The sequence below is a fragment of the Cyprinus carpio genome, chromosome A7 (genome assembly GCF_018340385.1).
Source record: "Cyprinus carpio isolate SPL01 chromosome A7, ASM1834038v1, whole genome shotgun sequence".
Taxonomy (NCBI): domain Eukaryota; kingdom Metazoa; phylum Chordata; class Actinopteri; order Cypriniformes; family Cyprinidae; genus Cyprinus; species Cyprinus carpio.
In genome coordinates, this window is record NC_056578.1 from 22,095,327 (window position 1) to 22,121,558 (window position 26,232).

The following is a 26,232-nucleotide window of genomic DNA, read 5'->3' on the forward strand; positions in this document are numbered from 1 at the left end:
ACGTTAAATGACAGAGAGAGAATGAGAGGATAATAAGAACGGAAAGAAAAACAGGAACAGCAGCCATTCCACACTGAAACTCAGCATTATCAATATGTGAAGCCTGTATTTAGAACCCTCTGGGTGAAGCAAATTGCTGCCAGAACTGTTGGCCAAAACATTTGTGTGGTCAGTCAACCCAGGGCTTTGTTGTGGTGGTGATCACCAACAAGTCCTGGCCCTTTCCCTGCTGACTCCTCAATCCAAATGCAGCTCACACAAGTAAGCAGTTGAAGTGATATGATTGTACATTTACACAACGGTTGCCTCATTTCATCAAATTACCCAAATGACTGCTGAGGTGACGCCCTTAGAACTGAAAGCATTTTAGATGTTGGCAGAGCACTGTTCATATTCAATGATTCATCCATTCATTCAGGGAATGACAGGAGAAGAAAGAGCGGAATAAGGAGATCAGAGAAAAGCATCATAGGTGATTATGCTTTGAGTGATTATGCTTTGAGTCATTATGTCATTATGAAATTATGAGATTATGTGATTGTGTAGTTTAGGAGACTCAAGTACTTCTTTATTTATTTATTTATGTCACTATAAGTGTTTGAATTTTTGCACCGAGGCAAACATCACACATACACAGTCATATGACTTATAGTACAGGTCCTGGAGAAGAGGATCAGAAAGAGCTCAGTTCTTCTGTGTCGCAATCATTCACATGGTACAACAGACAAAAAACAACAACAACAACAACTACAAAATATGTTTTATGACAGGACATTCACAGACGATGTAAATACACGTGTAAAGGTATGAGGCATGATTGATTCATGACATATGATGTGGGTGCTTTGAGTAACAGAAAGAAAAATTTCTCTAAATGCACTCAAAAAATCAGAGGCACAAGACAAAACTTGCAAATTAGACAGTAAGAAAACAAAATGAAAAGCAATATATATATATATATATATATATATATATATATATATAAATTGGGCTATTGTTCAAAGGGTCTGTAAGATTATTTTTAAGATAGATTACAAGTTTTATTCAGCAAGGACATTAAATTGATCCAAGGTGACAGTGAAGACTTACAATGGTCCAAAAGAAAAAAAAATATTTCTAAAAAGAATGAGGTTCTTTTGAACTTTCTATTTATCATAAATGTTTTTTTGGGCACCAAATCTGCATATAAGAATGATTTCTGAAGGATTATGTGACGCTGAAGACTTCTTCCAAAAACTTTTTGAAAAAAAAATTCTTACAGACCCGCAAAATGGACCAGTAGTGTGTTAAATTAACATAAAAAAAAAATTCTGGACAGTGAGAAAAAGGAAATAAGACAAAACCCTTGCACTTATAGATAACTGTAATAATGAGCTAATATTTCTTGTCATAAAAATATATAAAGAATAAAAACCATTGTAAATAAAACTCATGAATCACAATAATTATTTCAGGCCTATTTTCAGACCTAAGTTCTTAATTATGGTATGGTATAGTATAGACTGTGGTAGAAAATGGTTGAGAGGTTACTATAAAATACAGTGTGGGATTCTCTGTATTGTGCACATTGTGATCATAGAGTATGATATTGGAATGGCATGGTGGAGTATTGCATGATATTATCATGTGCGGTATATGGCAGTGTTTCCCAACCTTTTTTGTCTTAAGTACTGCCACAGCCCAATCTATAAGGCTCTTACAAACATTCATCTTTCACATATTATTTTGTTTCCTTAAAAAGATCTGCAAAACCATGAAATTATTCAAAGTTAGTAATTTTAATGAATTAACATTTGTTTCTGTTTTAAATATTCAACAAAGCTAAATCAAAATCTGTCCAAGTGCCCTTTGGAACCGGCTTAGGTACCCCTGATTGGGAATCACTGGTATATGTTTGGTCTTGTATGGGAGACATGAGGGGGTGATATACAGGCTCATCCCACACATTCGAAGCCAGTTCCTACCTTGTATTTCTGGTTTAGTAAAGAGATAGTGGACAGCAGCCCCACCTCATTCTTTTTGTTCTCGCCCATGAAGAGAGCGGCCACATGCGCCGGGAGAACATTCTCCAAAAGAAGACGGTTCAGGTTTTTGCACAGCTCAACTTCCTTATCTGCCAGGTTCTTGTTCTTCAACAGGAAGTCCTGACGACAGCAGTACTCATTCTGAGAAGAAGAGCGAGAGAGGACAGAGCAAGGATGGGTGTAACTCTCTGCCCTGCCAGTATGGTGTGTTTGAGTTGTGTGTGGCATGAGGAGTGTACCTGGTAGGATATGAGCAGCATGGTAAAGAGGAAGAGTGTGATGTAGATGCAGCTCATGAGCTGTGGGTCCTTCATAAGTCCTGCTTTGAACCGCGTCGATATGGTCTCCACACTACAAAAGACATACACTGGACATGATTATACTAGAGATGCTCCAATGGTAAAATTCTGGCCAATACTGATCATTATTTCCATGTTAGGACTGATAAATTGCCAGTATTATTAACCTATTTTATCTAAATAAATGTAAAATAAAACTCCAAAAATCTATTGTTTTAAAAGTCCCGTAAGAACATTTTTTTTATAATGTGCACAAGATTGTCATCAGTGTTATTTAGCAATGTTAACAGTGTTTTTCAAACATTATTAGCTTAACTTAAAGTGAGTGTGAAAAGATGGCAAAGCTAATCTAAATGGAGGGGGAGGGGAAATGGGGGATATAAGCATCTACAATTTAATATGCAATAATAAAAAATGATTTGACAATCAAATGCATGTGTGTTTGTGAGAGTGTACCTGCTGTGGTTGAAGCAGAGCAGGCAGCTGTAGCTGCTGAAGAGACTTTCCTGAGAGTAGAAGATGATGATGTAGGAAACGGTAGAGACGATGAAGAGGAAGGCCACCTTCAGCTCCAAACTCACCCTCAAAAACACGCCACAGGCGATCAATGCCAATATACAATTATATACTGAATACTGCAAAGACAAAATCATACAGAAACAAAAAGAGTCATATTTGTACAGTCAACAGTTAACACTTTCACAATCTCAAATCAGGGATATGAAACATCCTCATTCACAAAAATATAATGTAATAAATAACAATACAAATAATTTGTTAGGGTTACAATCTGGATTTAGAGTATTCATAATTAGCTATATCTAAAAACAATAGAAGTTTAGAGAATGTATCCATGTAGCTATCCAAGTAAACGTGTGTGTGTTTTGTGTGTGTGTGTGTGTGTGTGTGCTTGCTACTCACAGGCAAATATTGAAGGTCTTCTCCCAATGTTGAATTAAGAACTGTGCTCTCATTTCGTCCCAAAATGTCACATAAATTCCCTTGGGTTTTAAAATACTGTGGAGTGAAAAAGTTTGATGAGCAACAATGTTAAGAGGTGGACCAACAATACTGTCAAAGTATTAAAAAAGCATTACAAAGTTGAACATGGCGATGATGACTATGACTGCGGTGGTCACGGTTGCCAATGGGAGGCGCAGAAAAGGTCTCTTAACCACTGCTTCTGAAAGAGCCGAGAGCCACGTACATGACTTTAACTTCTCCGGAAACATCCTCTGAAAAATAAAAAGGGAAAAGAAGGGGGGGGGAGACTTTTAAAAAGAAAGAGGTTTAAAAAAGACAGAGATGGATTAGACGGAAGCTACTGAAGCCAGAATGTGTTGGAAAACGCAACAGTGTATTTGAATGGGGCAGAGAGGACACTGGGAGGAACACTGTATGCATGGGTGACTCACGTGTCATGGTATGTATATGTTTTTATTTTTGTGACGCTATAGCAAAATGTCAGTCTGTTTTTAGTTATTTCACATTCCAGTATAAGTCAGTGCCAACAATGGACACAGCAAATGACAATCTTCACATTATAGTACAGTACACAGCAAGAGAGGCACTGCATGCTATAGCATCATTAAAACCATTACTGTACTAGACCACCAAACATACCCCAGAACCCACCGAACCAAGTGAATATCTGTGCTAAGGCAAAAGAAGGCAGTGGTGGTCTAACCTGTATATGACCTGCAAAACAGATGCACAGAGCCAAAAGCAGAACACACGCCAACACCGCAAACACCAGCCCCAGCATTTTACGCCTTTGAGAGAAAGACAAAGACAGAGTCATACACTCTCAGGACAAATGGTTGTAACATATGAAGACACGTTCAGCATTAAAGTGTTAAATCAAGTCTGCCTGTTGTTCAGATTGTATTCATGAAACTTACTGCTTGGTAACAAGCATTTGGATGATGAAGATGCATAAAAAGACGAAGGTGGCACAACCAATGTAGTATTTAAAGCTTGGCATCTCTATTGTCCTGTACTGAGAGAACCACACACATACTTTAATATGCATTTATTTGTTTATTTGTGTTATTTGTTATTTTTAGAAATACACAGTGTATGAAACAATGAAGTGTTAGGACATTTAAAGGTGCTGTATGTAGGATTGACACAGAGTGGTTGAACTAGGTATTTCACCCGGCCCCTCCTCCTCAGACTTAACGCACACAGGTTGCCAGATTGACGACACAAACAGGAACGAGCACACTTGACGATGAATGAAATGAAGTATGCTGTGTTTTCCGTTAACTGGCAACCCAGGGTGCCGAGATACAATTGGGTAAACTGACAGTGGGCGGGTTTCACAAAACAAAACAAAGATTGACATTCCGGCCCGGAACGCACATTTTCAGAGAATAACTGACTGTAGCATTGTTTTACAGATAAACAAATATGTTATGTTAAATATCTGCAAACATTTTATGGTATTTTTAATGCTTTATTAGAGTCAAAATCTTACATATAGCACCTTTAAGTTAAGCCCACAGTAAAATATCTACCTGCTTTTCCAGGTCTCTTTTAGTAAACCACAGTGTGAGGCCAGAGTTCTCTTCAGACTTCATCCACTGCCTGCACACACACACACACACACACACAAAATTCTCTTCACTTGTTTTCATGCATACTAAATGAACAACTTTAACCAAACCGGGCTTAATTCAATCTAAAATGATTTTATGTGCTTGTTCAAGACTAACTTGCTGGAGCTCAAATCGTTGATGGTGGTGGTCATCTTGTCGTAAAGTTCTTCATCAAACTTAGTCTTCTGTGATTTATTCCTACAGAGACAGCATACACATATCATAGAGACAGAAACACACTTTGTACCCATGAAGTAACACACAAACGCACACACACACACATACACACATACACACACACACACACACACACACACACACACACACACACACACACACACACACACACACACACACACACACACACACACACACACACAATGCACATGTCTATATGTGCATGAGCACTGTGGGACAGGAAAGATGTTCATAGTTGTTGTCATGCTGTTATTGAGTTATATTTGACTGCAGCCAGTTCAGGGGAAGCTTGGGTGAATGTGTGTGAAGTGTGTAGCTATAAGTGGCTTCACTTGAGTAGTTAAGGGATCTAAATAGACCATAAGAAAGAAAAAGTTCTAACTTAATTTTGTTGAGAATTGAGATGGTGTTTGTATTTGTGTCTATGCAAATATGTGTGAAACAGGATGCCATGAGTTAATTTAAACCCCTGAGAGAGACTATAAGTGTCCCCTTGCAATGTGCCTCAACATGGCTCAGGAAGGAAAATTCTGTTTTCCTTTCTCTCTCTCTTTGCAAGCAGAAACATACACGCTTTTCTAAGCCCAAAGTGCACTACAATCTGGAAACAGAGTACTGCGGGAGTGCAGCTATGGTCTTGCTAACCGTATGACTAGTTAGCAGGGGCTCATTGAGCATTTGCATTGTTAGTGTTGAAACTACGGGCCCCAAAGAGCTGGCTCCACTCACTTATATGTGCTCAAGGGAGGGGCAGGTAAAGAGAAGGACTCCTCAAAAGAATCATCAAAGCTGTCAGAGAGCAACAGTGAGAAAGACAACTTCAACACTGCTGCTTCAGTCAGCAAGACCAGGCAATAGACACACAAAACAGACACACAGATGACACAAACACAACTCACCTCTCTGTAATTTTGATCGGTACTGATCTAAGAGGGATGTCCTAAAGAGAGAGAGACTAACTTAAGCATCGTTCATAGAGACTTGCTTTCATCATCAACACATGATCTGCATACAGTTTTTTGGCCAAAAAACACCTTGAGAAGTCCAAATAATTATGTTTTCTGGCTCCATTTGATATATTTGTGTGAATAACAGAATTAATAGACTGGCATTTTGAACTGTTCAATCCATCACACAGAAGAAATTTATGGTTTGATGAGATTTGCAAACATAGCAAACAAATCAAATACACTACTTTCATGCATTTGATCCTTTTATGAAGCTTATGAAGAAAAAAAAAACTGTTGTATGGAAAAGATTCTCCTTTTATGCTCCACAAAAATAAGAGCACACAGGTTTGGAACACCATAACTTTATGTAAATACAATAATGAATATATTACCCTTATTAAGCACTGTCACCACTTTTGAAGCTTGGGTACTCTATCTACTGTATGTCTGTCAAAGAAAATGACTTTGCAAGTCATCTCGCTCACTAATGCACCTGATGAATAAATTACGGTACTATATATATATATATATATATATATATATATATATATATATATATAAAAAAGCACACACTTTTTTAACAGGTTGTTATGATGAAACAATATAATGGTAGAAAAGAAGAAAAAAATAGTAAAATCTATTCAAATATTAAGAAGTCATAAGTTGACATCATAAATCCTGACATTACCACAAATGTAAAATGTGCAACAGATGCTTTCTGCAGATGCGATCATATGTTGGCCACATGTAAGTAGTTATTAATGGGGAAAATAACTGTAAAATGAAATCAAATCCCTTTTCAAAAAATATCAACTGTCCTGTATTTAACACTTTTTCTTTTATACAAACATCTTGGTTTGGGACGATTATTTTAAAATTTCACCGTTTAGTTGTTTATGCGATCTTGCATCTTTTCACTGTATGTAACCCTTTTTACTTTTTTTATGTTGGGAATTTCCAAAAAAGGAGCTTTATCACACAGAGTTTAATGGACAAAATGGCAGACAACAACGAGGCTTATCAGCACAGTGATTTGATTTGCTATTATTTGGGCTGTCTGTCATTTGTCTGTCATGAGGTCAATTCTCATTTTTGAGCATTCATTCCTTTAACATGTGTTTCTGACCTTGCAGCGACCCTTTCCATTGACCATAGCATCTGTGCTGAATTCCTCTCGGCTCTGCAGATGGGCGAAAGGTTTAACAGCCCCCCACGACTCCAGGAAGCGTGTCATACGCACAGATGCTCGCATCTTCAAACCATCACTCACACGAGGCTTAGTGACACTGGGAGCCATCAGTGATGAGTCTTTTGACTAAACATGAACACCACATCAGCATGTTCATATTCACATACAGTGACATATATGTGACATGCACACACTAATAATATATGATTCAAAGTTTCTACCCGCGGGTCTATGACCAGGTACGTCTTGACGTTAAGCTCTTTAAGGTATGGGTTTCTCAGATGACCATTCCCCTCCTCCACCTCATACGCTTTGTTCAAGTGCTTCAGAGTCGCTTCTGTGATGTGAACCCGGCTAATGGAGAAAACACAAATGTAGCATGTTATGGAGATGACATGACATTAATGATACAGTATGCAGCTTAAAAAGTTCTTGTTTGATAAGCGATTTTATTGTTCATACCCTGGTAATCCACCTGACTCCATATGATTGGCTAAGGTGACATCATGTGACCACACATCAAACTGCCATTTCCGTAGGCCAATCACACCACAGAGGACATTTCCAGAGTGCACACCTACACGCATGTTTATATCCACACCTGTCGCCTCACGCACCTGCCTGCAAGTGATTAGAAAAACATTCAGCCTGTCATTTGCCACATACACACACAAGGAACATTGGCCAGTGCTAGGAAAATCACTATAAGGAGAAATACTGTGCTAATAACGATTACTGACTTACTTGATGGCTTCGCACATGTCCAGGCCCATTTTAACACAGTTTTTGGCATGATTTGGCAGGGAAACAGGGAGGCCAGACACACAGTAATAACAGTCACCAAGAATTTTTATCCGCATACACTCGTTCTCCTACAGGGGAACACATACAAGCAGATACTAGTCATCTTCAAAGACAACTACTATGTACAGTTCAGAGCACAAGTATCTAATTTACTAAATCATCAATGGTGTTTTTGTTTAGGAACCAAACTGACTGATAATACGATTGATTTTTAATACATTTAATTACATAATAATCATTAAATTACACACAGTGCCATTCAAAAGTTTGGGGTCAGTTTAAAATACCTTTTATTCAGCAAGGATACATTAAATTGTTCCTAAGTTAGAGTGAAGACCATTATAACGTTACAAAAAAATTCTATTTGAAATAAATGCTGTTATTCTTAGACGCTCATGTTTCCACAAACATATTAAGCAGCACAACTGATTACATCATTGATAATAATCAGAAATGTTTCTTGAGCAATTAGCGTATTATTTCTGAAGGGTCATGTGACACTGAAGACTGGAGTAATGGCTGTTGAAAATTCAGCTTTGCCATCACAGGAATAAATTACATTTTAAAACATATTAATGTAAATAAGTTATTTTAAATTGTAATATTATTTGCCACTATTACTATTTTTACTGTATTTTTTGACCAAATAAATGTTGAGCATAAGAGCATAATTATATTGTATTATATACATTAAGTCCTATTTAGTTATACTTACTTTTGCAATCTGGTCAAATTTCCCAAAAAGTTCATTCAGCATGATAACAAGCTCCTTAGGAGAACAGTCACTGGCCAGACGTGTGAAACCCACTATGTCAGCATACAGGATGCTAGCAGAAAGCAGACAAAAAAAGACACTCTTATGTGTTTTTGTAGGTGGGGAAAAAAAGGGGAAAAACATGCTTGCTAGTTTGAATCTCAGGTCAGGTCAAATAAGAAGAGGAGGCATTTAGAAGTTGATATGATTGTGCCGAGTATTTTTTAATGAGGAGAACAGAAGCAGCTCTGAATGCCCAGAAAAGTATAAAAACTTCATAAACATGGCTCATGGAAATGAACCTTGAAGACCCAGCTGTTCTCAATGCTGACTACGGGACCAAACACACACCCACACACACAATCCATGTCATCACACTCCTAATGAACAAGTTCAAAAAGAGAGCAGACCCCATGAATTTTGGCAGGTGACCAGATTTCTATTGTGTTCTCACACACACAGGTAAGTGAATCTGTGTTCTATCTAAGCAGCTGTAATGGGAGGCAAACAAGCCGTCTATCTAAATATAAACAGCTGCCTGAGAACCAAGCATTGTGAGCATGGGACAAAGAATATTAATAGATGCACCCCATCCCACATCTTCACTCTTGGGGTTGATGGGAAATAAAACTAATTAAATGAGTGGCCTCATGATGAGCACTCTGAGAGTTCGGGCTAACAGACTGACCATTCATTCACTCTCAGGACCAGATTAATGAGGAAGGGCTAAATTAGAGCATGGAAACACAGAACAACACACAAACAGCTCTAGATATCTAAGACGGTGTATATGTGTGTGTGAGCACACAGCGTGTTACCTGACGTTCTCATGTCTCTTCACGTAAAGACTGTGGAAGTTGTTGTCACGGACCATACGCTGCTGTTCCTCTTTATCTTTACACTTGCAGCGCTCCATTATGGCCAACTTCATCTTCATGGAGATGTACACAGGAAGCACTGACTGTAGAAGGTTTTCCTACAGCACAACAAACACATACACACATTTAAAGATAATACCCGTGAAATCACACATCCAGTTTACTATTAAAGTCCGCCTGTGAATTAAACATATCATTTTTTTTTAATTCAATTAAATAAAATTTCTGTCTAATCTTGAGTGTCCTATTCTTTTTCAGTTTTAACTGTTGTTTGACTGTAACAACTTGGGTCAACAGGCTAAGAGATTTGGACTATGAGAGGGTCATGGGAAACTAACAGATCATATGGTTTTATTCAGAAGGTCATTTTACTGTGTCTTGTAAGGACACTAGTGCCCTGTGTGTATAAATGTTTGTTCAACAAAAGGATTCACCATTGTTTCTGAGATTTATTATTCTGAACATATACTGTCAGGGAGGTTAACAGCCAGTTCTGAAACTGTACTCTGCTTTTCACTGTTCTCCTTACAAGATGTCACTTCCTCGACAACACTCATAACAAACCAAGAAATAAAAAGAAGTTTAAAAATGATTCATGAAGTTAAGCCTATTTCAGTAGAAACCCCCTTGATTCACTTTTCAATGTCTAATATAACCATCAGCTGTCAGATTTGAAGATGAATTAAACATTATATAAAATCATTAATGAAAAAAAAAAATCCAAATTTTTTAAGAGAAAATTTCCAAAGCCATTATTCAAAGTTCATTTAAGGTGAAGGTTGTTTAAGCCTTATGTAGTTTGAATACATGAGCAAAGAGAAATTAGTTTGAAAGCTACAGTATGGGGCTGCTGGGAAAGATTGGCTTAAGACTAAAGTACACTTATGTTTTAAAGCATACACTAGGGTACACTCTTAAAAATAAAGGTGCTTCACGATGCCATAGAAGAACCTTTTTTTGTCTAAATGTTTGTTTAAACAAGTACAAAGAAATCAGTCATAACTTCTGGAGAGAAATAGCGCAGACACTGAACAAAGTTTAAACTTTCTAGTGCTACTGTATCTATTTCTAGTCTATGTGTTCTGTCTGTGACCAACCGTGTACACTCTTAAATTGAGGATACTTTGAAAGGCTATGTTTTCGCCTGTACACATACACCAAGTGTTCACATCAAAACTGAAGCAAACTTAGGGCTTTTGTTAGAGCTGAAAATGTGGTCTCATTTAAAAAAAAAAAATAAATAAAAAAAAACTTAACCCATGTTTGTACAATAACAAATTTGAAATCACAAAAATTCTATAAAACAGATCATTTGATACTCTTGCATAACAGACATAAGCATGTCTGTTTATACAGAGCATTATTTGCATTTGTTTCTCCTATATGTGTGTTTTGGCTGTGTGTCTGATTTGTTGGAATGAAGTTGTATGAGCACCTGCTGTCTCTTCTCAATCTCCAGTTTCATGCGAATGCCAAGGCAGCGAAGAGTATCCTGAAATGTCTGCCTGAGAGCTTTCTCCATCAGAACCTTATGAAATGCACCCACCATACTTCCACAAACAAACACCACAGCATTTGACAGCAACTAGAGAAGGAGAGGGAAACTGACTTTTAACATTGAGATGTTACAATCCTTTTCAGCTTCTATTCATATAGGTTTGCTGAAGCTGTAAACCTGCTTTCCTTTCAACCAATCAGAAACCAGATTTTCTTTTACCTGATTGGTGATGAGATGAGGAGATGATTTGTGTTTGGGGTCCACTGTGAGGTGCACCGAAAGAACAATGATGTGAGACAGAGAGGAGACGATACTCAGGGTCACAGCGTAGCTCATCTGGAATGGCAGCATTATGTAGACTGTAATGATGATGAAGAGGAAGAAGGGCACCTGGAGTGAATAAGATGAAGAGTGCAACATTAACATTTATTTAAGACTGACCAGTATTAAATTACCAGTTACTGCCAATATTTAATATTTCAGTGCATGACAGAGAACGCATAAGAATGCTCCTTCTTTAAAGGGCACCTATTATGCCCCCTTTTACAAGAAGTAATATAATTCTCAGATGACCCCAGAATTCTGTGAAGTTTCAGCTCAAAATAGATCTTTTATTATATCATTTTAAAAAATGCCCATTTTAAGTAGAAGCAGAAACACAGTTTTCATGCATATATCTTTAAATGCAAATGAGCTGCTGCTCCCCACCCACTTTTCCAGAATAGAGCTGTCCCATTACAGCTCACACCTCAGATACTCTGCCGAAACAAAACATTTGTTTAGTTTTGATTATCATGTATATCGTGCTGAAATTTAAAGCCATATCAGTGTAAACTAACTTCTGGTTCTAATAAAACTAATGTCTTATTGCATTTAAACTGTCAAATACACACAAGGTTATGTCAAAAACACACATATGCTACATAAACACAGTCGGTTATGTCTGTCAAGGTAAACAGCTGGGAAAGTAATCTCAAGAAGATCTGTGACAGCAGCGTAACATGCAGTACCTACTGCTGTCTGAAAATCACTCAGTGCTTTTCACCCAATAACTTCTATAGCTTTAATAAGATGACATTTCTTACTTGAATGCTGTTTTTAAATGCTCTAGCTTAATGATAAACATGGTAAACATGATGTCACATTGTACAGATTCTGCGAACGGCTTGTTCTGAGACACTGGTTGTGATTTATGGGGATTAAAAAAAGGAGTGGGTGGATTTTTATCATTATTGTGTGGTTGTGTTCACAAACAACATTTAAAAGTGAATTTTGCATAACAGGTTCCCTTAAAAACTACTCTTGTCATGTGAAATTTAAAAATAAATATTATAGCTAGTATGTGTTACCTGGTCCCATGGTTGTATTGGCATTTCGGTTTCTGTGCTGAAAATAAAGGTGAAGCCCATTGTGAGGTGTGTGGCCCACACGGTGAGGCCGAGTAAAGTTCTCCATCTCTGAGAGAGGGTCTCTGTACACACTAATATAAACACAGCCAGGAACAAACACAACGCTCCTCCCACAACTCCCACAAATACACCATGGACCTTTGCATCCTGAAACACACACACACACACACACACACACACGGAGAGAGCAAGGTGTTAGGGGCAAACATACATATCACATAAGTCAGCTCATTCAAAGTGTTTGGAAAAAGCAGTAGGTGTGCGTGTGGATGTGGGTGTATGTGAAGCTTTGAAAAAATAAAGAGCACTGTTCAAAATAAATTTGAAAAAATCTAGAAAAAAAACTTTGTGAATGTGTGTGTGTGTGTCTACATGTTTGTGTATGTCCTCTATCTTGGAAACATTAGTTTTGCACATTAGTTGTCATGGAGCCATTAAGCGACTATTGCCTCCCACATTATTTTCCCCCTAAAGGCAGAAAAACTCAAACATAAAAACACAGAAGCCAAAAATCCTTAAAAAGCTCCAGAGATCACTTCATGCCATCTGTCACAATAACACTACTGTAGTTTAAATCCAGACACCATCTGAGTGAGCTTTTTTTTTTTTTGGCATTTTTGCCTTTATTATGATGTATGATGACAGGAAGTGAAGTGGGATAGAGAGAGAGAGAGAGAGGGGGACAGCATCAGGAAAGGTTCGCAAGCTGGGACTCAAACTCAGGACGCCCAAAGCATAAAGGCACTATATGTCGGCGCGCTACCAATGAGGCCATCAGCACCCATCTGAGTAAGCATTAATAGCATTAATAGCTGCAACACAAAGTTACAACAAGGGAAATATATATATATATTATTTGTGGTCCTCGGATCTGATGTTTGCAAGTTCCAGACAGGCTGTGCATTAGTGGTGGGGGTTTTTTAGTGAGTCCTTTGGCAGGTCATCTACTCAGCCGATACATTCAAACACACCAATTCACTCAGGAAACGAAACAAGTGACTTATTAGTGAGTCACTGAATCATTTACTATGCAGATAGTTCTAAATCACTACAGCGTGTTTGCTCTGAGATGTGCAGTGGTCTATTCTGCTGTGGTTTCACTTCAATTTAATTCAATTCAATTTATCAAAAATACTATATTTACTATATTTTGATCAATGAACAAGCTTTGGTGAATAAAAGAGACTTTCAAAAACATTAAATATAAATTACATAAATCTTACCAACCTCAAACTTTTGAACGGTACCATAATCTCGACACCAGTCACTGATTATATATAGATTCAGAGTAAACAAAGGACAAAGTAAAATTATTAAATAACACTATCAGAAAACAGGTCCCTACCTAAGTGGGCAAATCACAGCACTAGTTCGACCCACACACCAATATACACACTCACCACAGTGGGTCGAGTCCTCCACTCATGTTCACCCAGTTAAATCAACCACTCCGAATTACCACTGAGCTACAACTTTCAAAAACATCAGAAATACATACCTCAGTCAACAAGAACACACAAGAAACACACACACTCCCATCATCCTATGGGCTTTGTGAAAATTCAGATATATAGTAAAACACAACACACACACAAATATATGCCCACACACAGAGAGCCACACTGGTTGTAATTCTGTTCCTCCCACGGCCGGTTGGTGTTGAGAGAGAAGGTTACCGAAGTACAGATGGTATAGTGCTTAACGGCTAAAGAGATGAACAACAGCGGTACGGAAGGAGCGTTCACGGCCCCTCTTCACATCCAGCTGACTCCAGAGAAAGTTTATGTGCAAGTTTATGTGAGAATGTAACAGAGGAGCCAAAGAGAAAGAGAGAGAGAGAGAGAGAGAGAGAGAGAGAGAGAGAGAGAGATTATTGTGCAATGTGCTTCATATTCCCAAAGGAAAAAAACAACAACATTCTGATGGACCTGGCATGAACTGCCAATTATTACAATTAAAACACTGTCCTGTCCTGTCATGGATAATGCCAGTTCACATCAGCATTGTAATCATCAGACTTCAAAATACGCAACTATAGAGGATCAGCACCTCAGTGGCTGCAGGATTATGTAAGAGAGGCTGCTTCAATCATCAGAAACCATCTGAACAGCAAAGACAAACCAGATCATGATTAAATGATTAAATGTAAATGTAGATCCGGTTATATAGTGACTTGCGTGGGTTGGTGTTTGACCTCTGATTGTGGGCGTGTGTAAGCATGCATATTGTATGAGTGCATTTGCATAAATGCGGTATCTCACCAGTTTCAGGCTGAAGAAGAGCACTAGCAGTGTGACACAGGTGAGCATGCTCAGTCCCAGCAACAGTACGAATGGCTGGTATTGGCTAATGCCAGAAAATTTCCTGTACAGTGTTTCCTGTTTCATCTGCTGCTCGTTCAGCAAGTACTTCCCTTTTGGCGGCATTCTGACCAATGGCAGTGTGGCGACTGAATAGTACTGGCCAATCAGAGTAGAGCAATCAGATACCACAGAAATACACTACCTCCCATCCAGCAGTGTGCTGCTATGCTGAAATCCCCATAGAAACCACGTGAGAGTGTGTGGGAGGTCATTCCAGGGAAGAACACTTCTGCTCTCCCCTCAAGAGCACCATTCTGTGCATGTCCTTTGTGATCCTTCTTCGTTCTGTATTCACTCTTTCAGCACTTTTCGCCTCACTCTGGTGCTTCAGGATACCCCGACGTGTGTACGTTGGATGAGAGGAAATGCAATGCAATTAGATTCTTCCACAGTCCAAGAAATCCTGTCACACACAAAAAATAGAGAAGAGTTATTTATTAGATGTGCTACAATGATTATACTAATATGACACCTCCTATAGTCATTCTGACCCACTGAAGAGCAAAATAACTCAAATTAAGAGCTTTTTGTTTAGAAACCAACTCGGTTTGTTTCAAAAGCTGTTGAATCATGTATGTTTAGCGAGTATATTTTCAGGTCAACTCCTTTATAAGCACTGCTCTGTTCAGTCATTCCCACACTGGAAGCTCTCTGTGTCTGTAAAAAGGCTTTTGTGTAGAGTTCAACATTTGTGTGGATTCAGTCCTCTCTTCATTACAGAGCCTAACGCTGATGGCTGCTGTCCATGGCAACTCACACTGAGGCGAGCAGAGCTCTCCAAAGAGAAACCTGAGTGAACACTGGACACAGAGTATGTGAACTCTGCCCTGCTGGACACACAGAGACCTCGGTGCAGCGAGTGGTTAATGGTCTTACTGTGCTTGATGTGGTCACACTGCAAACATGCAGAGTATACAGGAAAGGAAAACAGTTAAAACATTTGGGCTCAGTAAGATTTTTAAAGAAAATAATGCTTCTATTCAGCAAGGATGCATTAAATTTAAGCAAAAGTTACAGTAAAAACCTTTACAGTGTTACAAAAAATTTCTATTTCAAATGAATGATGCTATTTTGAACTTTCTATTCATCAAAGAATCCAGGAAAAGATGCATTCTGCACTATTTTCAACAATGTAACAATCAGAAAGGTTTCTTGAGCTTCAGATCAGCATAATAGAATGATTTCTGAAAGATCGTGTGACATTAAAGACTGGAGTTATGGCTGCTGAAAATTCAGCTGTTTGTAATATTACTCCACAATATTACTGTTTTAATGTATTTTTGATCAGATTTGGTGAACATAAAAAACTAGATCTAAAAATTTAGATATACTAGTTGACCTCAGGTGGAGGAAACGATCCACAGAGGAAAAGAGCGGAGGAGTCTCTGTAAATAAGCTTCGTCCAAAGGTCATGATTTCTCAGTGCAGCTTATTAATGTTTGAGGAGCGCAACCAGATGATCATGGAAGCGTAAGCAACGGCTTCACATCTGAATGCACACACACACACACACACACACACACCATGAAACACACCTATGAGTAACCATCCAGAGTTTTTCAAGTGATGCTAAACTTGGCTATGCTGACGCATTGCTGAAAACATGACTCAAAAGCAAATATTATAATACAATAGTTTTGTCTGTTCTCATTTCCTGTAAATTGATTGGATTACCATATAAGTATTTGAAATATCCTCTAACACTATTGCAGAAGCTTTAAGAAAGTGAAGGACTGGAAACTACAACACAGAGGGAAAGAACAAACTCCAAAGCTCCATTGAAGTGCCCCTGAAAAGAAGCACAGAAAACAGGACAGAGAGAGAGAGAGAGAGAGAGAGAGAGAGAGAGAGAGAGAGAGAGAGACGGGGAGTGATAGAGAACTGGGATGTTCCGTGATTTTCTCTTTGTTGAGGGTCATTAAAGGCTGAAAGACAGCACCGTGTCACTCTCTCACTCTCCCAGACAAATGCACCCAAGCCAACAAGTGGCCTTTATATTCCCAAACTAAAGTTACCATGGCAAAGGAACAATCCAGCAGGGCAATAACAGAAAGAAAGAAAGAGAAAAGGGTGGGAGAGAGAGTAGGAATGAGAGTGAATAGTCTCTCCGTGTGGAAACAGGGAGGTCAAATCCTCCTGGCTGCTGCTGTAGTTCCTGGAAGTGCACGGCACAAGAGTGGTGAAGCTCTGAACCTTCACAATGATCTGACGCTTAACATGATACAAGCACAGCACTATAATCAGGCCGCCTCCTCAGCGTCAAACTCTATGTACAGTAGCTGCACATGAACAGCACAGCAGTCTGCAGCTCCACACTATTAACAATAAAGGAATTTATTTCTCAAGGAAACAATAACATTAACATCACCTACCCATGATGATTAAGCAACGATACTTCTAAATGCAATATACACTAAATGCCTATATTTTCACTCAAATGTGGCATTAGTAGAGTGTACTAGGAATTCGATCACTTCTAAAACATTTGAATCCAAAGTTTTGAGGCACAAACCAACACCAAGGTTGTGTTCTCTCATCCATCGTCATACTCCCCCCTTGTGTTGTTCCAAACCTGTATGACATTCTTCTGTTCTGAAACATTTATACATACATGCAAAAAAATATTTTGAATAATGTTTTTTTTTTGTGTGTGTGTGTGTGTGTGTGTGTGTGTCCATGCAATAAAAGTCAATGGGTTAAAATGTAGTTTTGAACCCTAGTGACTTTCAAAATATCTTATTTTGTGTTATTTTGTGAAAGTAAGTTATACATTATAGGAATGATATGAGGGCGAGTAATGATATGAGGGTGAGTTTTTTTTTATTGTTTTTATTTTAGAAACAAAAATATTTAAATTAATATTATTTCTACTCTCTTGTTCCAAAACATCATGAGACATGAAGTGCCCAGTCTCTCACACTCCTCTTTCATCTGCACTTCTGTGGAAAAGCATGTGATGGAGAAAAGAGAAGACAGGCAGAAGGAAGTCTAAATGTGAATTTTCAAGAGCTCCACGTGATGTGAGAGCTGGTATTGTCACTGGTCAAGCCCAACACATAAAAGCCCCATTCTCTGCTTTAATTCATTAGAAAATGAACTATACACACTTGTGAACTACTCTGCTTTTCTTCTCCCTTTTGTTGTCCATTCCATCACATTGACCTGCACCATCCATTGAATTTTTAAAAATGCTGAATTATAGGCTAATCTTTAGGGTTGCAATATTGTGATATGTGTTTAATGCATTCATCTGTAAAGTTTATGGAAACGCAGAGAGCAAAGACTAGGCATGTGATTATCTTCCGGTAGTGTGTGTGCACTAATGACATCATACGCATAAGATAAGCAAGTAAGACAAGGTCCCTGTTTAGATTTCCATTCGATTTCCATTGATTCTGGAAAATAAAAGTCACTTTAAATAAAAGAAATGTTGTTCACTTTGAATAACTGGAGTGATGTTTACATAGTAAGAGAAAGATTCATACTGGTACAAGTCATAGGTTCAAGCGTGCTCAGTAAAATCAAGAATATAGGGATCCATAAAATATGCACAACTGATGATTGCACAAATGTGTATAAGTTAATTTATACACATACATATATGTTTCCTGAAAAACTATTACAAAATATTTGTTTTCTATTTGAAAATATTTTACTCCTGTGATGCCAAAGCTGAATTTTGTACATATATGCATGTGTATAAAAAGAATAATGCTGACTATATCACTCTTATTATAGTAATCAACAAAGCTACACAGCACTAGTACAATCTGAACAGTCTAGTCTTGTTGTGAGGAATCATACACTGTGTCTATTGCAACAGACTGATTAAATGTTTACTGCATATTATTTATACTTCATAGATCATTATCTGCCATGTTTACACATGATAACTGATTTAGCAGCTGGGGGGTTAGATTAGTCAGATGCTATCCGAGGCTGGTTTGGCTAATCACTGCTGTTTGCAGTGCACACAGGAAGTGGAGACTGTCAAAGGCACATGCCCGACACTGTAAATGAATTCTGTCTTAATCTGTTGTTGAAATTCCTTAATTTTACAGTGTGAAAGTCCAGTCTTCTGATACAAAGAAGGGCTGAGTGGTATAACAATGGATTTGAATTTGTGTGGTACATCGATATATTTTCAAATGAGATTATTGATGAGAGAATACCGTAAACATTAGGAGTGTAACAGTACACAGACATGATGCCTCTGTACGTAGTTTGGTTTTGAGGTCATGGTTCAGTATGGTTTCATTACAGCAAGGGGGGGAAAATAAACAAATTGCTCTTTCTTTAAATAAATGTAATTATAATTACAGTTTTCTTAGGGGTAAAAATCTACCTCAGATTCTGCTGTAAACTATGTAAAATTAAATTCTAAATGATAACATTTCTAATTGTTAGTGAAATATACTTATTTACATTGGCTGTCATAACTTGTTTCATAACATTTATTTAAAAATGTATTTATCACTAACAGGTAAAGTCAAATATTATGAGTATATAGTCCAATATTTCACGAAATGCTCTTCTCTGTACTTCATTTCTCTATAGCAAACTAGCGAGCTGTGGTCACTGATGCCTTGCCTGAGGTAAATGAATTGCTGCGTGACATTTTGGTTACAAACTTGACGTGTTTCCAAGGTTGAAACACTGATTGAGGGATTACAGGAGGCACAAGATGTTCATTCATATTTATTTAAAGTTAAAACTAGTAAATAGGAAGGGATGACGTTTGATTTGAGGTGTTGTTTTATTGATGTGTTATGTCATGTCATATAGAATAGATTGCATTTCTATTGTTTGAATTTCCTGGAACAAAAAAATGGATAGATTTGAAAGATGGGACTTTGTTACTCTCACGCAGTGGTTAAACCAACGCTGTGTTTGTTCGGTACAAATGCGTACTGAACTGAAAGACCCGTACCGAATACATGTACCATTACAACCATAGTAAACATTGATATATTATGATGTTGCAAACATATCTATAAAAAATAATGGATAATACAAAGTGAGCTGCTGCATGAACAATGCATGTCCAAGGTGCTCTAAACATGAGACTGGGCCATGACTTTCAAAACTAAGGCCAAAATTCTTCCTGCCTTGCAGGTCTGATCTGCAATCAAAGTGAATTTCTGGTGTGGGTTATATAACCAGAGGGTCAGTTACTTATTCAATTCAATGGTTCACACACTTTTTTCACCCTGCAATGTGAATGTTTAAACAGTGTGTTCAATAAAGACATGAAAACATATCAATGTTTATGTTATTTGTTTCAGCAGACTGTGTTTGTCTATAACATCACAAATGCCAAGCAATATTCATCTTATGATAGTCATAACGCACATAAATGCACTGGCCTGACACACAAACATAATAAAAACATAAACTGTCTGTGAAACATGTAGAGCGTATTCTGGAAAGTATCAATGTACTGCAGGTTCCTTTATTACTGTTTACACAATAACAAAAGTGTGTCACATGAACCACACAATGAGCAGCTGGGGCCTCCATAATTTTATGGTGACTTTACAGAATGTAGACAATTTTTTATCAAGAGATCAACTCTGCCTCATCTGTCTTTGCACACTCTCTCACTGGTTAATGGCTCCATGCAGACAGAAACGGTCTCTTTGAAGGAAACATATTCCAGCATCACTGTCATAAAAAAGGCATAACTGTTATCCTTTGGAAACACAGACAATAGCAGCCCTGCTGTGTGAGAGCAAGGTCAAGCTACAAAGGAATCCCAGTAGTGTTGCTGTGGATGGAGATGTAGTGTGTTTGAATATGTGTTTTAAAATTACTGCACCCTTCCTTTCACCTATAGTATGATGAAGTCGCCACAGTAATGGCAAATATTAGATCCCCTCTGTTTTAAAGATGTAGTTTAACCAAGAAGGTATTTTCAAAAATTTCAAAGATTTTTCTTTTTTTGTCCAGAGAATGGAAGACAGAATCCTGACCGAATTTTAATTTTGGGTAATTAACCCTTTCTAATTCTGGACCTCAGAAGACCTCCTGTGGATCATTTTCTCATAAACAGAAGTTTTGTCTTAGTGCACAGAAAAGCAAATTATTCCCAGCTTGTTTTAGACTTGAATTTGAAAACTGTACAAGCCTCAATAAACCTATTATTTTCAATGATTAATTCTCCTGACTTAATTTTCCTGGTAACACACAAGGATGAGTAAAATGTTTGATTTTGCAGTAGGTGGCACATAGTCGATTTCAGCATATTGCCTTATCAGGAGGGAGTGTTATAACCCTCACATTGAGTGTTGCCGATCTGTTCACACCATCACATTTCATCCCATGAGTTAAATTAGTTTTGCAATACAGACACAGTAGAGCAGCCATAAACACTATAACCATAGAAACATATGAAATTGAACATAAAAGGGAAACAGACTGTAACAATTATAATGACCTCATATGGCTCCTCCCTAAACAGCCTCCTCAAGCAAATCTTTTCATTCTGCTTTAGGGTTCACACAAATCATTTCCCCTATTTCTACATTAACGCTATCAGAAAAAAAGGTATGAATCTGTCACCCGGGTGGTATCCTGAGATACAAAAACTAAAAGGTACATCTTTGTAACTATATATAAATGGTACACGTATCCTTTTTTCACACTGCACATTACAATGTTGTTATGCCTAAATTTACTTGTAGCATTTAAAATGATTGATTTTTAGCATTTTACACAAACCATACAGCATTTTAATATTGGCCATTTATCAGTTATCAGGCATAACAGGAAAATATTTATTGGCTTATTAATATCAGCCAGAATTGTAATATCGGTGCATCCCTTGTGGAAAATGTGAAAATATTTCCCAGTGAGCTGTTTGTGACGTCACAGCTCAGGATAGTCACCAGTGAAGGGCTCAGGACTGTCCTTTCAGATCCTTGCATCTTTGTACCAGCAACCAATCCCAAAAAATAAATAAATAAATAAATAAATAAATAAATAAACAGAATTCTAAAAATTATTAACCAAAGGGACAAAAATCAGGCCCCTTCATTCAAGGGTCAGTCTTATACTGTCGGGATTATCCTACATACAAGTTTTCCAGGAGGATATTGCAATTGCAAAAGTCATATTTATGAGTGAGGAACACAGAATGTAGATAATACACAAGTTGCCCAGTTGTGACATTGGAAGGGCTGTGTCAGTGCGAAACATGGCAGAAACACTGATCTAAAATATAGTTAATATCATATCATCTATAATCTATATAGAGATCAGAGAGCGGAAAGCAAGTCTGTAGCAAATGGTGTTAAACACTCAAGTTTGCTTCACATTTATAAATAAGCCATAGAAATAAAAATTATTTATCATTTTGAATTCAACTGCAGTTATTTGGGTTTGCTGTTCAGAATATAATTATTTTATTTTGTTTATGTCTCAGACTCTGAATGCATGACATGTTGTAATAATGAACACTCAACGAATGCCTGAAGGAACATGTTTCGCAGGTGCACTTGAAAGGTGCCATTATGACAGATGGCTGAAAGTATCTGCACACCCAACCAGATCAGACTAGTAAATTACAAATAAACATTCACACTCTCTGTAGAATATCATAAGCTAGGGCAATGTGATGTGTAGCTCTGGTAAGGCATTATTATCTTCCATCTGAGGTTAGAGTCAGGGCACCCAACCATTCCAAACCTCCAAATATCTGATTACTGCGCGTGTAATTATATGTGATGTTACTACCTGCAATCTGGTCTTTCTCTTTCATTAGGAGCCACCATCAGGACTAAATGGCTGACTCATCTGACTGTCTGTTTTTTTCTGCATGTGCACTGATTTTCATTTCTGCCTCCTCAAAATCCCCAGCTAGTTTCTCAAAGTCTAATCCTAATGTTTTTCTGTGTTAACAGGGTTCCTAATACTAGGGATGTGCTTTTTTAAAATCAACTAATCAGTGGGTAGTCTGAATGACTAGACAATTAATATAATTTAGCTGGTTTAAAATACCTTCTTTCTAGAACGTAAAGTAACAGAGTCAAATTCAGGGGTCTCAAGGCTCATTTTATCATTTTCATTAGCAAAACTCAACCAAATGTTGGACTTTTTTAACTTAACACACTTTCTCTCCTGTTTTTCTTCCAGTTAATGAAAGCAGCTGTTGTGTCAGAAAGTGGTGCCCCGGTGTTACATTACACTGTTTCGAATAAAGTGTGCGTGCAGAATTAACATTGTTTTTGCAGGTGTGTGTCTGAGTGGAGCTATGCAGGAACATCCATGCAGAAAGTCTGTGTGTCTCCCTGCACGATATCGTGATTCACTCCCTTTTTCTGTGGTGGATAGATACTGGAACACACACAAAAGTCAGATTGTAACCAGGAATATGTAGTTTATACTGCATCAGTTCAGCCAGTGATGTGTGTGTGTGAGGGAAGCTGAAAGCTTGATTATTAGCTAAGTGGAAATGGCAATCTTCTACATTAATCACATTCTTTAACACCCTTTTTCAGATCACTCTCTAATTCCCACACACAGGTAAATGCATCAATACATTGTACCATTAAGATCACAAATTAAAATGTCAATTTCTTCCCTTAAGGTAAAAGGAAGAATCTTTAATGACAACTGCTGTAAAACCGCAGAGAAGAGATGACATCATCTCCAAGCTCATGATACAGAAAACTCCCTGAACGTGTTCAGATCATACGCTTTTTCACAGAAACACACTTCTTCATTTTAACCTTAAGCTACACACATGCATGTTAAGCGATGATGTGAAAGACGCCATGTTAACATAGAGCTGATTTTTGTATTGTTGTGGTGATAAAGGCGGTCAGAGTTAGCGGGTAATCTAATAATACGTCGATGAAATACACAGCACACACAAATGCAGAAGACAGAATCCACCATTTTCTAAGCAGAGAAACTCTCATCAAGGACAACCTTAGATGTCTACTCAATCTAACCACACACCAACCCATTTCCTTAGCAACCATGACTCATTTCCCTAACTACAGGGCTGAACACAGTACAGGCAGCAGAGCAGTGAGGTACATCGCTTCAAAAAACATTGAACCTTTTCTGAGGGATTTCAATGGAGAAGGACTGTTGTTTTCTCCAGCTCTGCAATTCACATGTCACTGTACAGAGATAAGTGTGTCTCAGACGGGTCATGTGACAAAAGAGCGGAGCGCACAAACACGCAGACTCTGTTCTGACCTTCAGGTGCGTTCAAACATAAATAGGCTCCTCACCATTCAAGAAATGTTATTCTAGAGATAAAAACATTAACAGAATAAACATGCCAAACCTGAGAAAGGATGATTTAAAGGGATAAATCACCCAAAACTGAAAAATGAACCTTAGTCCATATTGACTTTTATATAACAAGGCTGTGATGGAGTCTTTACAATGTAACATACAAACTGTATAAAGGTACTATATCAAATAACTGTTTTATGGAGTTTTTGTCAACTGAAAGCTTTTGGAAAGATGTTTCGTCAGCCCAACAATCAGAATGTTGTTAAACATCAGTACATTCCATTTCTACCCTCACAGCCTCGTTTTCATTCCTGACAAACAGTAAATATGGCACTGACCTGAATAAAGTCTATTTGTTGGAGCCATTTAGCATATATTTCATTATTTATGCAACCTCATGTTGTTACCAAAAGTATCTCATTGTCTTTCTTCCACGGAGCTCAAGAGAAGATATTTGAAGAACGTTTTAACCATTTTGTCAAGTCAGTGGGGTTCAAAACAAAAAGTGAATAAATGATGCCAGGATTTTTATTTCTGAGTGAACAAAAATCTCATTCATTTAATAAAAAGAATGCATTGTGGACAAGAGGATAGATTTTTTCATTGGCTCTTCATAATCCACACCATTCAGGAGAGAGAATTCCACATCAAAATTTTCCCCGTTACAAACACACCTGGCAATTCCACATAATTGCGTAATAAAAAATGCAAAACAATGCAAAAGCATGCAACAACTGGTGTTCAATACGGGCTAAAGACGAACAAAACCGATACAAAAAGCAACGCGGCGACACACCCTCTATACAACGCTTCACATCAGCAACTGAAATACCTTTTCAACAGCAAATGATCTTCAGAGAGAGCTTCAAGTGTCACATCCACTTTTAGGACAAAGAAACAAGAGCGTCAAAAGGGTCAAGAGCGGGAGAACTTCCACACAGTGCACAGGCATAACGTCCACACCTCTGAGTCTCAGGATGAGAGCGCATGTGACGGAGAGACAGTGAAAAAATGAGAAGACAAGACTAGATAAAACATTACATCAGTGCCACGAGCAAGCACACACTGCGAAAGAATGTTCAGAATGCTTGTGACACACAGATACCAATCCTCCACTACATACTATAATCATAATATTTTTGACATCATAATCTACTGTTTGTTTATATGCAAGCCTTTGTGCCTGTGGGAGAAAAAGAGGGTTTTTGTGTGTGAGAGGGGATGGGCAGAGGATATGTACTGTAACAATTAAACAGACTGGTGCGTTCCAGCAGATAAGGGTAAAGAGGGAGGGAGGAAAAACGAAATGAGAAAATAAGAGAGGGATTATAGGAAAGACACCATAACAAAGACAACAGATATGCTTTTTTCTATCAGCTCAAGTGTGCTTTATAAGAGAGGATTAGATGGTAAGACGTGGCAAATGAAATCAGCTCTTCATCTCTCTCAGGCCAAAGATCTGACATGACCTTGTATGATCTCAAAACCTGATGAATACTTTGAAGTATTTAGCTTCGTATTAAAGTCTCTTACATAGTGTATCATGACCTCAGATTTTCAAGAGGATAGTAGAACATAAATGCCATAGACCTTTTACGTACTGTAGTAAACTGCTTCAGAGAATTTCAGGCTTCTAGAAAAAAAAGTGCACTAGCACATGGCCATGACATCAGAGAAAATATATTAGTATGCTACATATTTTGCACATTTTGCATATTCTATTCTAGAGAAGATTTACCAAAACATGAATTCCACAATGACAAATGGACAAATGGGAGATCAGTACATGATCCAACCCTTTCTCTTCTGTCCAGTCTTATTGGAATCCAGTCCTCTTTCTTTGTCAGACATTTCTGAAAGTTATCCTAAAATGCACAGAAGACATCAAAACAGCACACACATACACTACCATTCAAAAGTTTGGGATCAGTACGATTTTTTTTTTTTTTTTTTTTTTTTATGAAATAATACTTTTATTCAGCTAAAGTGACAGTGAACATACATTTAAAAAAAAAAT

The 26,232-nt window shown here is 37.7% G+C and overlaps 1 protein-coding gene across 1 annotated transcript in view; it reads right to left on the reverse strand.

Moving 5' to 3' along the window:
• Positions 1 to 972: 972 nt before the first annotated feature.
• LOC109080760 (adenylate cyclase type 2-like) overlaps positions 973 to 26,232 on the reverse strand; it is a 33,311-nt gene continuing 8,051 nt past the window's right edge. Inside the window, exons 2-21 of the mRNA XM_042760352.1 lie at positions 14,865 to 15,369; positions 12,544 to 12,750; positions 11,414 to 11,584; positions 11,132 to 11,281; positions 9,637 to 9,794; positions 8,780 to 8,891; positions 8,005 to 8,132; positions 7,723 to 7,881; positions 7,482 to 7,614; positions 7,198 to 7,386; positions 6,021 to 6,061; positions 5,041 to 5,121; positions 4,843 to 4,912; positions 4,225 to 4,322; positions 4,011 to 4,095; positions 3,421 to 3,558; positions 3,245 to 3,340; positions 2,780 to 2,958; positions 2,264 to 2,375; positions 973 to 2,165 (exon numbers count right to left, since the gene is read on the reverse strand). Coding sequence (XP_042616286.1) covers positions 1,935 to 2,165; positions 2,264 to 2,375; positions 2,780 to 2,958; positions 3,245 to 3,340; positions 3,421 to 3,558; positions 4,011 to 4,095; positions 4,225 to 4,322; positions 4,843 to 4,912; positions 5,041 to 5,121; positions 6,021 to 6,061; positions 7,198 to 7,386; positions 7,482 to 7,614; positions 7,723 to 7,881; positions 8,005 to 8,132; positions 8,780 to 8,891; positions 9,637 to 9,794; positions 11,132 to 11,281; positions 11,414 to 11,584; positions 12,544 to 12,750; positions 14,865 to 15,029 — 2,703 coding nt within the window. The 5' untranslated portion in view covers positions 15,030 to 15,369 and the 3' untranslated portion in view covers positions 973 to 1,934. The remainder of the gene's footprint in view (positions 2,166 to 2,263; positions 2,376 to 2,779; positions 2,959 to 3,244; positions 3,341 to 3,420; positions 3,559 to 4,010; positions 4,096 to 4,224; positions 4,323 to 4,842; positions 4,913 to 5,040; positions 5,122 to 6,020; positions 6,062 to 7,197; positions 7,387 to 7,481; positions 7,615 to 7,722; positions 7,882 to 8,004; positions 8,133 to 8,779; positions 8,892 to 9,636; positions 9,795 to 11,131; positions 11,282 to 11,413; positions 11,585 to 12,543; positions 12,751 to 14,864; positions 15,370 to 26,232) is intronic.